This window comes from Chelon labrosus, assembly GCF_963514085.1.
Source record: "Chelon labrosus genome assembly, chromosome: 19".
Lineage (NCBI taxonomy): Eukaryota > Metazoa > Chordata > Actinopteri > Mugiliformes > Mugilidae > Chelon > Chelon labrosus.
Genome location: NC_140352.1, coordinates 5,050,548 through 5,066,236, shown reverse-complemented (window position 1 = coordinate 5,066,236; position 15,689 = coordinate 5,050,548). Strand labels below are relative to the sequence as shown.

Sequence of the window (15,689 nt, the reverse complement as noted above, 5' to 3'; positions counted from 1 at the left end):
ATCAAACGGGCAAACCAGACACGTGGCCATCTCTTCCATGAACACGCTGTCTGTCTGTTTCATCACGATGGGTCCAAAAAAGCAAATCCCCCTGCAGCTGTGTTTAGTTCAGACAGAATTTTAAAAATGCAAGGTCAAGTTGACTTTCCCTTTTTTTTTTTTTTTTTTTTTTTTACCTCACAGTGTTTTCCTCAGCCTTTGATTCAATCTTTTATGTTAGGCCGGGCTTTTATGCTCAATATATTAAGTCTACTGAGCCAGTTAGTGCACAATTAAAATTACGTGCCGACTAATGTGTTTTTTCAAGAATAAATGTTCAGTATATATAAATATTCCAGGTTTCAGATGTGTGGCTTTAGTGTCTTTTGTGTTACGTGTTATGCCAGAATGAATGCCTTGGATTTGGTGTGTCAGTGGGACAATAGGAACATTGGTTTTACTCCTAGAGCCGGTTGCACCAGCTGGACAAAAAAAGCCCTACGTCACGGTCAGCCTTGTGATATATATTTACGCCCGTTGAACCAACTAAAACTACGATGAGATGCTCGTTCATGCTCTTGTATCCTAACTGTTGCCGTGGTTGGCGACGTTGCTACGGTTACGTATATTATATCAACTTGCGTAGACGTGCGCCGAGAGATTATGCCGAGCCGGAGAAACAAAACTTAAGTAACTCAAATGGTGAAATAATGCCACAAAACTAGGAAAAGTGTTCTGGAACCCCACTTGAAGCTGGAGGTCCTACTAGTGAAGTTGGGGCAAATCGCTCTACCCCGACTTCAATGGCGGCGCCCATGGAGATGCACACCGTGAGTGAGATATCATCATATTACACAACATGACTTTTGTGTGAGGATATGTCGCTAAAACCAACGAAAGAGTCTGACAAAAAGAGAGGATGTTTGTTGAGCGTCTACCGTCGTTAGCTTTCAGCACAGAGAGAAGTATATTACCTACTGCTGGTGGAAAAACTTTAGGAGACCTCACTATCGATCATTGTCAGTAACTTCAGAAACAAAACAAATATTATCTTATCGCGGTCGGCCATGTTTGTTGTTTATGTTCAACTTTGTTCTCCTGGAACGCTTTGAGGTCGCGTCTAGTTCACTCCAAGTGGGATAAATCCTGACATCCCAGCTTTCTGGAATGCAGTGTAAGAAAAGTGTATTGAACTCTACAGTAAGTGTATGCAGTGTTACTACTCATCAGCCAGGAAACCGGTCCCTCCTCACACTCTCTTGAGCGATCTACTTCAAGACCTGAACTCTTGGTCAGTAAAAAATTGTCAATAAGTTATCCCAAAATGCTAAAGAAGGGCAACTGGACTTGAACATGTTTCGCCACTCATCGTCTGATGGGTGACGCCCGCAGATGTGCCTATTTAAACCTCAACTCCACACTAGTCCTTAACTGAAATGAAGACTTCTTCAAAGATGTCTCCAAGAAACTCTACAAGACCAGTTGCCTTTATTTAGCGTTTGTTTGGATATACCATGACCTGGGTGACTGAGAACCTTCACACACCTACTGTCAATAAGTCCAGTCTTCATATGACGGTTGGCTTGTTTACCTGTAATTTGCTACTGCTGTGGTTCGTCCACATCCTCAGAATCAGAAAAATATTCAGCCATGTTGCAAAAAATTTGCAGTAGCAAATTACAGGTAAACAAGCCAACCGTCACGGGTGCGCGCGGCGCTCAGAGATGACATCATCCAGGTCAGAAGACATCATCCGGGGTCTGTAGGTCAATCTACAGACCCCGGATGATGATAACGGGTAACTCTGGACTCAACGGGGAATAGCACTAGCGTATCATAACAAAATATTGGTGAAATGAACTGAGTTTTGCGGCAGATAATGCGTTATTTAGAGGCTGCGTTTCGGTGCCCCATTCACTCCCACTATACGGATATACACTGATCTAAATATCTCCCGAACGACTACAAATTTTACAAAAGTTATATGGGTGAGTAAACGGTCATATTTTATGCCAGAAATAAGGTCCAGGTTGTAAAAAACAGTAGTTCCCCTTTAAGTACACATATGACGGCGTTTTCACAACTAGCTGAAGTCATCAGAGACTATCCGGTTTCAACGTGACAGTCGACTTGAAAAAAAAATCTGAAGTTGCGCAACCCAAATCAAGACATTAGAAGGAACTGGAAAATATTTTTCTTCTATATAATTTTCTGCAATTTTTTTAAAGAGGCTTTGATTTGACTCTTGCTTTTAGAGAAATATTGCTCACGATGAAGTCTGCGTACTCTTTAAGGATTACTTACTTAAAGCAACATTTGTCATCTGTTGATTGCAGGGTGCAACACAGAGCGCCTCAACACACGGACCTGCGTCTTCCTCACGTTGCTTTCAGATAATAAATAATAAAGAGCAGATATTGAAGTGGTGAGGTTGACATTTTAATCAATAGTCTTTGTCCAGGAAGAGCAAACGTGGAGGCTGTTGTTTAAGTAAATGGAGCCGCTGCAGGAGACGTACAGCAAAGGTTTGACCTAAAGAGGCACATTTTGATGCAGTTGGTGATTGGACGTTTACACTTTCAGACTCACCTGAAAAGCTTCCACAGATGACTCGTCGGTGCCACGTGGAGAACCCGAAACAGAGGTTGTTATTTGCTCAGCTGATGAAAACTGGTAACACTCGATGAAGGGAGACTTGTTTTTCTCTAAAGACACCATTATAATCACCATCCAATTTATGTAACACCCCCAGGCATCAGATTCAGCTGTTCACACATATTGATTTGTCTGTCAGAGTGAAAGATGTAGTTTTTCGTATGGCAGATTTTGTGTTTGGACGTGGGTTTTTTTTGTTTTTTGTCTCGTGGCAAGACAAAAGTCCTCATCCAGCTGTTTCTCCTTCTCCTCCTCCTCCTCCTCCTCCGAATGGTATGTTTCAGAGCAATCCGCCACTTACGTCTTGTCGTCAAAACAAACTTAAATGGCCTTACTTTGTGCTGATTGCTCTCGTGTTGTCATGGTTTCACATCCATTAGCGGAATGGCTGGAGATTTGTTTGACATAAACTGAGGTAAAAGCACTCAGTGTTTGTCTCCTTAAAATAGTAGTGGCATTTTCTCCACTAAAGTGTCTGTCTGGCGGGCAAGCGGCGGCGCTGAAACTTGTCGAGCAATTTAGTGGCCTGAAAGTTCGTCCCTCGGCTGACCACAAAAAAAAAAAAAAAAAAAAGCGTTTAGAAGCCCACGTTGCTTTAAATCCTTTTTGTGGAACTTCTCACCCAAAAAAAATCGCAAACTTTACCCCTCCGGTTTTGGAAGACATTTATTTGTTTGGCTCCATCAACTGTTTAATGCCCGATGCACCTGTTTCCTTATCCTCTTATCTGCTTTTAAATCCGTTGTCCTGACACTTTACTAGATAACCAGTTTGTGTTTTAGTGTAAACACCGTCTCAATCTGCAGCTCCTGGAAATCCTAAGAAATGACCAGGCTAAAAATCCTACAGCGGGATTCGCCAAATACATTTCTGCAAGGGCCAGATTTTTTCTCAGCAGACACTCTGAGGGCCAGATGTTCTCGTGAAATAAAATAAATATTGTATCCTAAGTAATATATTATTATTTGATGTATTAATTCTATTTTTAACAGACTCATGTCACCTGTGCTGCCACTAGGGGGCGATAGCGATATTTTAGGCTTCATATTTGTGACGCCGTCCAACGAGTTTATCCTAATCTTTGATTGAAGGCACAAGCTGCTTTTCAGAGGGCGTTTGTTTCATTTGATTTTAAGAATGAATATAGGAACATATTCTTGAATTCAGTAATATTCTTGGGGCTGGATGGAAAGCTCTGGTGGGCCAGATGTGGCCCACGTTCCTCTAGTTGACCTTCACTGTCCCACATCATGAAAATCTTGAAAATAACATCCATTTGCTGCAGCATGGAGCCTTTGTCGCTACTGATTTTTATTTATTTTCTTTTTGGTGTCTGCTCTTGTACATAAACTGAAACAGAGGTCGTAAGCTCAGACCGTTTTTGAAGAGGAAGCTCATACAACGTGTCTTCTCCTACAGCCCAGAACTGTTCAGGCCTCCGGACGTGTTCCCAATGCTTGGAGCAGCCCGAGTGCGGCTGGTGCGGCGACCCCAGCAGCACGGGGAAGGGCCTCTGCGTGGAGGGCTCGTACCGCGGGCCCATGAAGAGGCTGCCGAAGCAGGGCCAGCAGAGCCAGCAGACCCAGGACATGAGCCTGGAGCCGGGCATCTGCCCCAAAGACAAGGGCTACGAGTGGGCCTTCATTCAGTGCCCCGGTGAGTGATCCCGTCCGTCTTGCTGGAATTACAGATCGAATGTCACAAGTGTATCACCCGCGAGAGGCTGTTATTACCTATCGACTGTCACGTCTTAAGCTGTTCTTATTGTGGATTCAGGTTACAGCCCCCATGCAACCAATCCCTCCCAGCTGACTACATGCAACCTTATGCTCGTATGCCATTTAATGCTTTCATCAGGCGTCATTCCATACAGCCGCATTACGTAAGATGATAATATACCCGCTCCTTGTAGGAAATTGAGAATGGGAAATGTGCTCAGAGGGCTCACGGGTATTTACAAAATCCGTGAGGAATCTGACTTCTGAGTGATTCTTATAATTTGCTAAGCCTGGAAGTCAATTAAAGGATTTTGTCTGCAGGGTTGAAGCTCAGCATCGCTGGGTTTTCTTTGTTACTCACTTTTTTTTACTCTCAGATACCGGTAGTTTTTCTGCCCTGGAATCTGTGCTGTCGTCTTGATACACGACTTCACATAAAAGCAAGATAGACAGGCGAGCACTTATAAGGCGGAATGACATAAATAACCTAAAAGGAGAAAAAAAACACACTTACTTTAGCTTAAAAGTTGACGGCTAATTCACAAACTGCATTACAAATCCAGTTGGAGATATGATTAGATGCTGGTTAATTAAAAGTTAAAGCCATTAAAATGTTATTAAAAGGCAGGTCTGATTAAATATTAATTAACGTGACGTGGCAGACGAAAGCTCTGGGATTTTCTAGGATGCAATAAAAGCAGCTGTAGGCGTCACTCCCATTTGCATGCGTTACCTGCAGACACGTGCAGATTGCAGGCGCGCTGGCGTGAAATCACCTGTCTCGTCTCAAACCATCCAGCCACAACAATCTAGTCCAGAGGCAGGTGGAGGAGAAATTAGCGGCAGACGTCTTGTAACCCCTCTCTTGTTTTCCTTTCGCAGCGTGCCAGTGCAACGGCCACAGCACGTGCGTGAACAGCAGCGTGTGCGAGCAGTGCCGCAACCTCACCACCGGCCCCCACTGCGAGACCTGCATGTCCGGTTTCCACGGAGACCCGACCAACGGCGGCAAATGCCAGGGTGGGTACCGCACGGCCGCAGACGTTAGTGATTCCGCGACGCACCAGACTTAATGGATTTACTTGTTTTGGAGAAGTCGATGCAGTTCAACCACAAACGCCCCCATAAACTTCTCCTCATACATTTTTCATTTCAGCACAAGAGATCAATTAAGTTCAAGCGAGAAAACACAGATTACCTTTTTATGTTTTGTTTTATTTGGACTAGACCTGCTGCATGTGTGGTTGATAATTAAGCTTTTAGACGACGTTCTTATTGAATTCTAATGAGGAATAATGTTTGATAAATATATTGTAATGCGGCATCACACCCATCAGAGGGCACTGTTGTGATTGATTAATGACATGGACAAAAAAAAAATAACCCTAATAGGAGTCTGGTCTCAGACGGCTTACTCTCTTGATCTGCAACTCAATTGCAGTGGCACTCTGTAGAAAGGCAGTGAAATGTCAAGGTGTAAATGTTTTTTCCGACGCTGGAGGTAGCGTGGGTACGCAGTGGGAACTGCAAGTAAAGCTGAAGGTCAGTATTCTTGTATTACTGGTGTTCCTCCCCACATACAGTCAAGCTTTGCAGGAAAAAATAATCCATATTAGTCACATACCTTGATAGTATAATAAAGGATATATACACGGAGCCGAACATGCAGAGAGAGGGGGGTATTGATGTTTTAAATGCAACTGGATACTCAACTCGATATCTGTTTTGTTTTTGCAAAAATTTTTCTGGGTGTGGTATTGAGTCATTTTCTGGGCTTGAAAAAAGCTGATTGGATTTAGTTTTTGAGATTCATCACGTCGGCCTCACGCTCTATGCAGAATACATTTTCCCTCCGTGAATGCAACCCATAATTTTACACAGGACTTCTGTTTTTCAAATCAAAAAGCACATAATGTGATCGTGATTTAATGTCGGTATAAACGCGGATCAACACTGATGTGACAGCTTCATCTTGTCAAAAGTCTTGAGGGCGTATTTCTAACAGATGAGGACTGGAATTACCAGTTCCTTCGTCAAGAGGAGATTTACCCTCATTTGTGAAACATCAGTAGCATTCCTGAGAAATCACACGGAGGCCTTTTTGTTTGGATTGCCAGACACACGCTCAGAGCTCAGAGCTTTACCGTCTCAGGTACGTGTAAACGTGTAAAGTGAAACGACACAGGTGAGCATCTGTGAATGTTCTTGTCAGAGCCCCCCCCCCCACCCCCGGAGGGAAGGACCAAAAATCATTACGACATGTGAACGCATCCAAGCTTTAATTTGAAGTGCGCAGGGATCCGCGTTTGTGTTCGGTGTGCAGCCGTTCGTCAAACCGCCCTACCTCGCGGTGAAATTACATTCCCGCCGTCAATAAGGAGAGGTGTCGAGGAAAGCGCTAAAGCGTTCTAGTCACCTGAAATATTTATATGTGGCACATCGGGGGAAAGTGTTTTAAAGCTTAGTGAAGTGAAATGAGTGGGTCAGTGTTTCCCTGTAAAGTGCTGCCACACCAGAAGCACTTTAGGAGCCATTTCACTCATGTTTCACACGTCTATTGCTCGACTTTCTGTATTACACACATGCTTAGCAGGTCTCAGGGGTAGGGGTGTGGGGGGGGGGGGGGGGGGGTGATGGAGGGCTTCCTCCTTCATGTATCAGATCTTTGAATTTCACTCAATCTTTGGGGAAATACGTTTGTTTAGCGTCTTACCCAGATCAATATCAATCTGCTCTCTGTGTGTTCAGCTCTCCCGTGTTTCATATCCGCTCTCTCTCTCTTTCCCCAATCTTCTTTTCCATCTGTGTTTATTTTATTATTTTTTTTTTGCAGCCTGCAAGTGTAATGGCCATGCAAATGTGTGCCAGGTGCTAACTGGCAAGTGCTTCTGCACCACCAAGGGGATCAAAGGAGACCAGTGCCAGCTGTAAGTACACCGGCCACATGCTCACACATTTAGAACAAAAAAGCAAAAGTGCTCTGCAGCCGTGTCATTTTTAATATAATTTCATAATCTATAATGGCCTAAATGTTGCTTCTGTGACATAACACCGCAAAATATCAATTATAAACATTTTATTTTGAATGAAACAGCTGGTAACTGCAGTTTGGGTTCAGGTAAACCCAAAGCGTTCGCCAGATGAATACCTGGCAGGGTTTAAACATTTCTGTCACATATTTTTTAGGAGTTGCTGCCTCCCTTATCCTCTGCTTAACTAAATATGTGGTAGTACTCTCTTATTTGCTAATTGCAGTTTTAGCATCGGGCTCGTTTCCCGCAAAAATGAAGCCAAATGCGATATATTCCGCCGTATGCTTCGACTGAAACTCACAGATTTCAGGTGATTTCTGGGCAGCTCGTCACCGCCTCAGTCATCACACAAAAGTGCAGTGCAGCCGTGTCATTTTTAATATAGTCTCATAACCCATAGTGGCCTAAATGTTGCGTCTGTGACAATTAACGAAACGGCTGGTAACTGCAGTCTGGGTTAAGGTAAAATGTGGTGGCTGCTCACTGCCGACCGTTTGCCAGATGAATACCTGGCAGGGTTTAAACGTCGCCTCTTTTCAGTCAAATAATTATTTAGAAGTTCCCTTATCCTCTGCCTAACCAAACATGTGATAGTACTCTCCTATTTTGCTAATTGCAATTTCAGCACCGGGCTCGTTTCCTTCGGAAAAAGAAGCCAGTTGCGAGATTTTCCGCCCAACGCTCCGACTAAAATTCACAGATTCCAGGTGTTGTCAGTCAGGAGTGACTCTCTGGGCAGCTTGTCACCGCCTCAGTAATCACTCGGGATGGAGCTCTGATGAAGTGCTCGAGGCTATTTTAAAGGACACCCATTTTGACAAGTGAGACAGCTACGTATTAAAAAGCGAAAAAAAAAATTAAGTATTGATTCTGTATACATATTTATGATTTGTATTTATGGACACAAGAAAAAAACATGCTGGTGTTATAATCCTGGAGTATTTACACATAATCTCATAAAAGTTGGACTAGAACCAGTGTTTTTAGTTCCAGAACTATATATTTTTTTTAGATTTTGATTTGGAGTCACGACATAGTCCGGCTTCAGGTAACCCTTTGGTTTTAATTAAATAACGGGACTCATCATTATTTGATTAACTCATTGCGAATGATTGACAATTTTCATGCCGCGTTTATGAGCATTGATTTTCTAGAGCCACCGAGAGGAGCCCTGCCTCTTCTCGTGTCGAGTCTCGGCCTCCCACCATTCGGTGGCGTAGAAAACTGAGATCGGTCGGTCTGTATTATCGGCCACAGTTTCTGCTGACACGGCGGATTCCCATCAGCGTAGGAGGGCCATCTCCTCTTAGCTGTCTGCTTTCTCAGTTGTAAGCAGAACGGACACGGATATTTTTAATACCCTTAATGCGGTAAGAGTTATGGAGGGGTCGCAGCGGAGGGGCGCACACGCCCACACACGATGCAATGATTTTTTTTTTTGCTCTTCCTTTCTCTTTAAAAACATTCAACGATGTGAGCTCACCTCAAAATCACACATTTATTCATCTGGTTGTTCAGTCACACATATTTAAATGAATTCTTAAAAAGATGTCGTTTGAGTAATGACAAGGCTTTTGAACTGACGTCCTTAAAATCCACATGAAGTCCAATTTAAGTGCTTTTATATAATATGTCTTGCAATTAATATCAATTATACACCAGTATCTGCCCCGGCACTGGTTGTGATTTTCTGTAAAATGATTTTAAAATGTTGATGACTCATCTTGCACTAAGGGGCGTGTTCTAACTTGGCATCCAGTGAAACTCCTCCCCTGTTGGTTTTAGCTCTCACCCGGACACGTATGGTTGGTTGGAGCTGAACAATCACCACAGTCTGGGATTATCGGGAGCAGGGCGTCCTGTTCTTGCAGGAAAAATGGAAATATCAGGAAAAAAATAGCAATTTCACGGGGACTTTAAAGATTACTTGCAGAGTTTTCTCGCAAACGCACAAAAGTTTTATTTCTGAACTCACCAAAACACGTTGACATTTAGTTCTAACAATTTTAGTCTTGTCTGCCTCTGCCCAACTCATAAAAACACTACTCTAATAATGCTACCAGTGCTTCAAAAATATAAAAAAAAACCTCTATCATTACTGTCAACCATAAAGCAAATAAAAATAACGCTTGACATGATTAACAAAAATGTCACATTGGCTTGCTACCACATGGAAAGCAGTGCAGTACAATGCCGAGCAGCACCGGGTTAGCAGGTGGTTAGCAGCTGATACAAGCAACTCGTTTTCACCCTGCAGAATCAGAGTGGAGTACCAGGCCAGGCACAGGCACAGGCACAGGCAAGCCAATCACCATCAGCCATTTAGAGGGAGGATGTGCCCATGCAGCTCCGGTGCCAGCGTTGGGAAGGTTGCTGGAACCTGTCACTGATTATCAGCTCAAACTGTAGCCAGCAACATAAAACCTGCCGAATATGTCACAGAATGTAATTAGATTACTGTTAAGTGTTGAGATTAATCGCAAAATTTAAAAATACGCTTTCACATTCGGACATGTTCGTGTCATCTAATTACTAACAGTGGTTGTAGTGTTGGCGGCTCTTTAATTTCTGGCTCTTGTTACATGTAAACACTGTCAGCCACTCACTTGCACCATCCCCAGTAACCCCTTAAACAAAGATCTCTACACAAGGACACTCTGTCTTTCCGCCAAAGACATGCCCACGTTCACTTGCGCGTGCACCGCGACCACCGATGCCATTAGGACCTCCGAATAATAGCTGCACTAATGAAGTGAACGGTGCATCCGTGCAGAATAGAATTGTTTTTCGAAAACAACTGATGAGGTCTACGCTGCGTTACAGGGTTGAGTCGAAGGAGAGGAGTGAGGAAAATATTTCTTATTACAGCGCTCGTTTTTGATGCCTGCATTATTGAGGGTGCTTCTCATGCTTGGTGCGGGTACATATGCCTGCACATAGCCTCTGTCTGTATGTGCATTTCATCTGAGTATTCACAAGCACAGACAAAGGTTTCAAGTAGGGTGTAGATCAAATTAAGATACAGTGCGAGGGGATTGCCTGAAGTTCCGATGTGTGCACGGATGCATGCAGGTGTAGATTAAATTAAGATACAGAGTAGAGGAGGTGCATTATGCCGATGAGCACGTGGGTATGTGTGTGTTTTGCCAGCTGCAAATGCCAAGCGGCTAAAATGCCCTGGGAGTGTTGTTCTATAAGCTTCAAAAGCCTGTGGCGGCGTTTGTCCTGTGTCCTTTGTACCGTGGTGAAAGAGCACTCTACCCTGTCCTTGGCTGTTTAACATTAACGCTGAGAGCGGTAGAGCTGGCTCCTCCCCGGGCTAAGAGTCCTGCCCCTGATTAGATCATTCAGCGCTCAGATCCTGCATCTAATCTGTGGCGTAGGTACAGTATAGCTGACGTCGTAATGTGACGTGCACCTCAACAGAAACATAACCATGCATTGAGATTTTTAAACTGAGTGGATCAGGCTCAGGCCTCAGCCAAGCCTGATCATTTGTAGTTATTTATTTTAAGTCTGCCATAAACCAAAACCACGTGCCTGGCTGCCAATAAAAGATTTGAGAATAAAAATATTAAAGAGATGGTTAGGGAGTTTATGGCGTTGGATGACCAGCCAACTCCTGGAGCAGAGAACACAGGTTTTCTGGAGATAAGGTACGAGCTACCTTCTCCATACCACATTAACTTTAACAGCATTGTTTACTGTACTTAATCTAGTGACACGGTGCACACCTAATCTTAGAGAATACAAGTAAGATAAGAAAAGCCTTTATGAATCTGCAGGGGAGGAAAGTTTATTTAAGATCCTATCAGAACTTGGATCGGTCGATACTGAATATTAAAAGATAGGTGTGGGATCAGGGTGCAAAAAAAAAAAAGTCCCGACAAACATCCCTAAAATGAAGTATACAAGTCAAATCATTGGCATAGAAATGCCACCTGCAACTTGACTTTTGGTGGTGCAACAACTGAGCGATGCCAACACAAATACCCAATTACAAGTACTCTTAAGCTACGACATGGGTTCTGCATAGATAACCTGCAGAAAGGACATACTTGAATTATCCTCTTAAAAGGTAGGACTTCACTTTACTCAGAAGTCTTCATTTCAAAAAAAGCAGGTCTTGACTACTGAACTAATCTTATCAAATTTAAAGGCGTCAGCAATTACACCGAGGTTTCTTCCGACAGGGTGACAGGGTGTCCAAGTAATATAATTTCAGTTTTGTTCTTATTTAGATTAAGGAATTTGACCTCCATCCATGATTGCAGGCAGTTCAGCAAAGCATGTATTAGTCTGTACAAATGGACCCGAAGGGCAGCATGTACAATGAAAAAAGAAAGGCGCCCAACATAGACCCTTGAGGAACACCACAGCTAAGAGGGGGTGCACCAGATGCTCAAATGTAATTGGAGTAATTTAGATCAGAAGAATTAGTTTCTAAGATGAGTGGCGATCAAATGTCTTCAAAAAAGTCCAACAAGTCCAGCTGCCTTTGTTCTAACTTTTTAAATATACCAGTTCATTAAAGCGAAAGCTTCAAAGTCATTTTTAACAGGTAGAATTGCTCGGGTTTAATTCCCCTCTTTTCATTGTAATTGTTGCCACAGAGGCCGTTGTTGCCTCTTCTGAGCAAAGGTTACACAGTGTTGCTTTAAAGCTGTTGCAAATCAAAGCGGTTCAGTAATTATTAAAACATACCCTCGAGTCATCGTTTCACTTTTTTTATACGTCAAATGTGTGTGTCCTCCTTCCTCGTCTGACTATGTTGTGACTCTTTTTTTTTTCCTGCGTAATACCTTCTGTGGTGAAGCCGTCTGTCTTGTGAATGCAAAACGCCTGGTGCTGAATTATTTTTAGAGCCAGAGTCATCCTAACATCACCGACAACCATCACCTCCTCCTCCTCCTCCTCAGCGGCTTTCGCGTCTGTGCGTCGGCCAGCTCCCTCACTCCGAGATCCCCCTCCTGCTCCTCCTCGACGCGGCCTCTGATACTCACGTTCTGAATCAAGTCTAATTGGTTGTCCGCGAGATAAAACGTCTGTGAAAACACAATCAATGCGGCGCGACGTTTGAACTGCCGTTAAAGTTTTTCACTTCATTTGTTCAATTCTCGTACGTGCGCGGTATCACTCGCCCTGTTTATCCGGTAAATACCCGAACACGGATGCAGTTCAGAGCCGACGGTTAAAAGATCGAGGCGCGGTGGACGGACGCATTGAAACGGAGATGAAGAGCCGTGCAGCCCAGTGAACACTGCCATATGTTCCTCCTCATTATAGGCTTTTGGAGATCCACGAGCCCGATGAAACACGCTCATGCTCACATGTGCTTTCAGAACAGTCGATGGCGCTCTGTGGATGTTAACACGTTATTTTGCTTGGCAGCACTTCATTTAAAAGTCAGACTGTTTTGGCCGATGCCACAATGTCGCCGCTGTTGTTTGAAAACTGTTTGCTGTTAAAGTGCAGTGGTCTGAGCCAACTGCACGACCTTAAAAGAAACCCACTGGCAGCCAAACGTTTAAAAAGAGAGGACTGTGTTATTTTGGAAATGTATTAAAACCAACTTACTGGGACAGTGTAGAGAATGAAAAGATTATTTTGATTTATTTCAACCTGTTTATATTGTAAAAAATTGAGGCTCATGCTATCTTTGAACTTATAAAGAGAACCATTGTAATTTGATTGTATGTGGCACATGCAATGACAATAAAGGCATTGTCCATACACCGATCAGCCACAACATATGCCCACTGACAGGAGAAGTGAATAACATTGAACATCTGTGGACCTGGCATTCATTGGTGTGGATGTTACTTAGACATGTAGCACCCACCTAGACCAGACCAGGCACCCCCACCCCATAGCAATGACACTCCTTGATGGCAGCAGCCATCCCCAGCAGGATGCAGCCACAAAAACACTTTAGGAACAACTACAAAAAAAACATAAGGTGTTGACCTGGCCTCCAAATTCACTAGATCCTGATCAAGTGTCTGTGGGATGATCCACGACACCACAGGACACCCTCAGAAGGCCCATGTCCATTCTCTGATGAGTCACCACAAGGGAGACCTGCACAATATTAGGAAGGTGGTCATAATGTTATGCCTGGTCGGTGTATATATCTTAAAACAGTCTAATTCGTTAAAAGGTGTTCATCCTCTCTGGTTGTTATTCTTGATTTGTCTTTCACATGATTCAGTTTAATCATTTACATAAGTCATGTTGTTTGCTTTCAGGCCTTTTACGTGATGGCTCGTGATCAGGTGGAGGGAATGTAAAGTTTGTTGCAACTTAGATAAACAAAAGTTAAAAAATAAAAAATAAAAAATCTAATTAACTTTTCCAAACTATCAGATTATTTCCTCTTTGTCAGAAGTACGAGACTTGATGAGGCGCCAACAGCGGGAGCTAATGCGCTGGCACTTTGGCACACACCGCTCCCCCCGATAAGAGGCGTTCTCGCTCTCAATCTGTTAGCGCTCGTCTTCATCTTGTTCTCTCCTCTCTGTTTTCTTCGCTGCAGATGTGACTCAGAAAACCGTTACCTTGGCAATCCACTCAGAGGAACCTGTTACTGTGAGTAATTCTCCGCTGGACAGCTACTTGCTGGAGAGACAGCTCATATGCACTCAGTCACACACACCCCCTTGATTATTCTTGGCTATTCTCTCTCTCTCTCACTCTCACTCTCTCTCTCTCTCTCTCGATGCTTTTCTTTCTTTCTGTCACTCTCTCTCTCTCGGTCTCTACACTTCCACTCTTCCGCTCAGGGCAGATGGAGCATTTTAGCACTTTGGCACCAGGGGCGCTTGTTCGGTGACAGAATGACTTGTCGTGAAAATGTCAAGTGCATCAGAGGGAGTGAGTGATTGAGCTAATCAAGGAGACGGAGGAGTAAAAAAACTCTCCACTTGTCTACTCACTCAATCACGCACCTACTCGTTTATTCATTTAGAAAGTTGACTAAATGGCGGTTTGACTTGTAAAAGCAAAAGGAGGATCCGTCAAGGTGCGCGCGTGTGATGGAAGTGGCTGCAATTAAAAGTAAAAAAAAAGAAGAAGCACGAATCTGTCACGCGGTGCCGAGCGGCAGCACATACTGTACATGCTGGTGTTTGTGCTTTCGTGTGTTTGTTTGCATGATGCGGTGTCCTTCACGGTGCTGCAGTACTTAGCGATTTGTTATCTGCCTTTCAGCACTCTGCTACTGACAACAGAGCCTTTGCCAAGGTTTTTGTCCCCCTTTTTTTTTTCTTTTTTTTTTTTGAAATGCCACAGCCTGACAGCAGGCTCAATGAGGGAGAGACAGGAAAACTAAAAGCCTGAAGCGTGTTTTAACCTCTGGACACCACCGGGACTCGTTCTTGAGCTCTGCTACGCAGTATTGTAAACACGGCGCTCCTCGCTATCTAAAAGGCCATTGAGCGTAGATTAACACGGGGCACTCGTGGCGACATTATCCAGCTACTTCACAGTGTGCATTAGTCAGTGTGATTCTGAGCTTATCTCCGTTTTCTGCCAAACAGTGCGTACGGTTCATACCAGTCGACTGTCACACGAATATATATATATATATATATATATATATGTTCACCGTCAAATAGACAACTGTCAGAGTTCAAGAACTTTGATTGTGATACAGAAAAAAATAGACCTTCTGCTGCCTGCAAATGGGACTTTTTGAGCTTGTGGTTTACAAGAGAAGTCATGTAGACAAAATGTTTGGCAGTCACGTGGTCACATCGACCGTGAGTCACGAGAGGACTGCTGCTGGTAACTCTTGACACATGAACGCCACAGAGGCTAACAGCTAGCACGCTAGCAACCAGGTGACCTGATGTGGGAAATATAAAGGCAGATTGAAAGGATAAGGCCATTGGAAATACCAACATTTTACACACACATATTCTAAAGCAATAATTGGTCGTAGGTGTTCATGTGAGCGTCCCTCCCCCGGCGACCCTCTCGAGAACAAGTGGTTGCGGAAAATGAATAAATAAATGTTATAAAACTACAAAGAAACCTCCATAAAACCAAATTGCACTATACAGTCTTTTCCGGAAATGTCGGAAAAAACACATTGTGCACCTTATCGAAAATGTCCAGTAACATTGTATTGAACACCACAAGGGGGCGCCATTCATGACTTCTCTTGTGAACGCGGAACACAGACGCCATTTGAAAACAGCATTTAGAAAACTCAACCCGCACTCACATTAATATCGGACAATTTCCCAATAACGTAAATGATATACACCCAATCTGACTTTTATAAGAAGTCACTTAGATTACA

The 15,689-nt window shown here is 43.4% G+C and overlaps 1 protein-coding gene across 1 annotated transcript in view; it reads left to right on the top strand.

Annotated features, from left to right (window-relative positions):
- Nucleotides 1-15,689, top strand: part of atrnl1b (attractin-like 1b) — a 75,191-nt gene that overhangs the window by 22,431 nt on the left and 37,071 nt on the right. The window contains exons 18-21 of the mRNA XM_084567040.1: nt 4,054-4,290; nt 5,235-5,372; nt 7,186-7,279; nt 13,920-13,972. Of these exons, the coding sequence (XP_084423166.1) occupies nt 4,054-4,290; nt 5,235-5,372; nt 7,186-7,279; nt 13,920-13,972 (522 nt within the window). The remainder of the gene's footprint in view (nt 1-4,053; nt 4,291-5,234; nt 5,373-7,185; nt 7,280-13,919; nt 13,973-15,689) is intronic.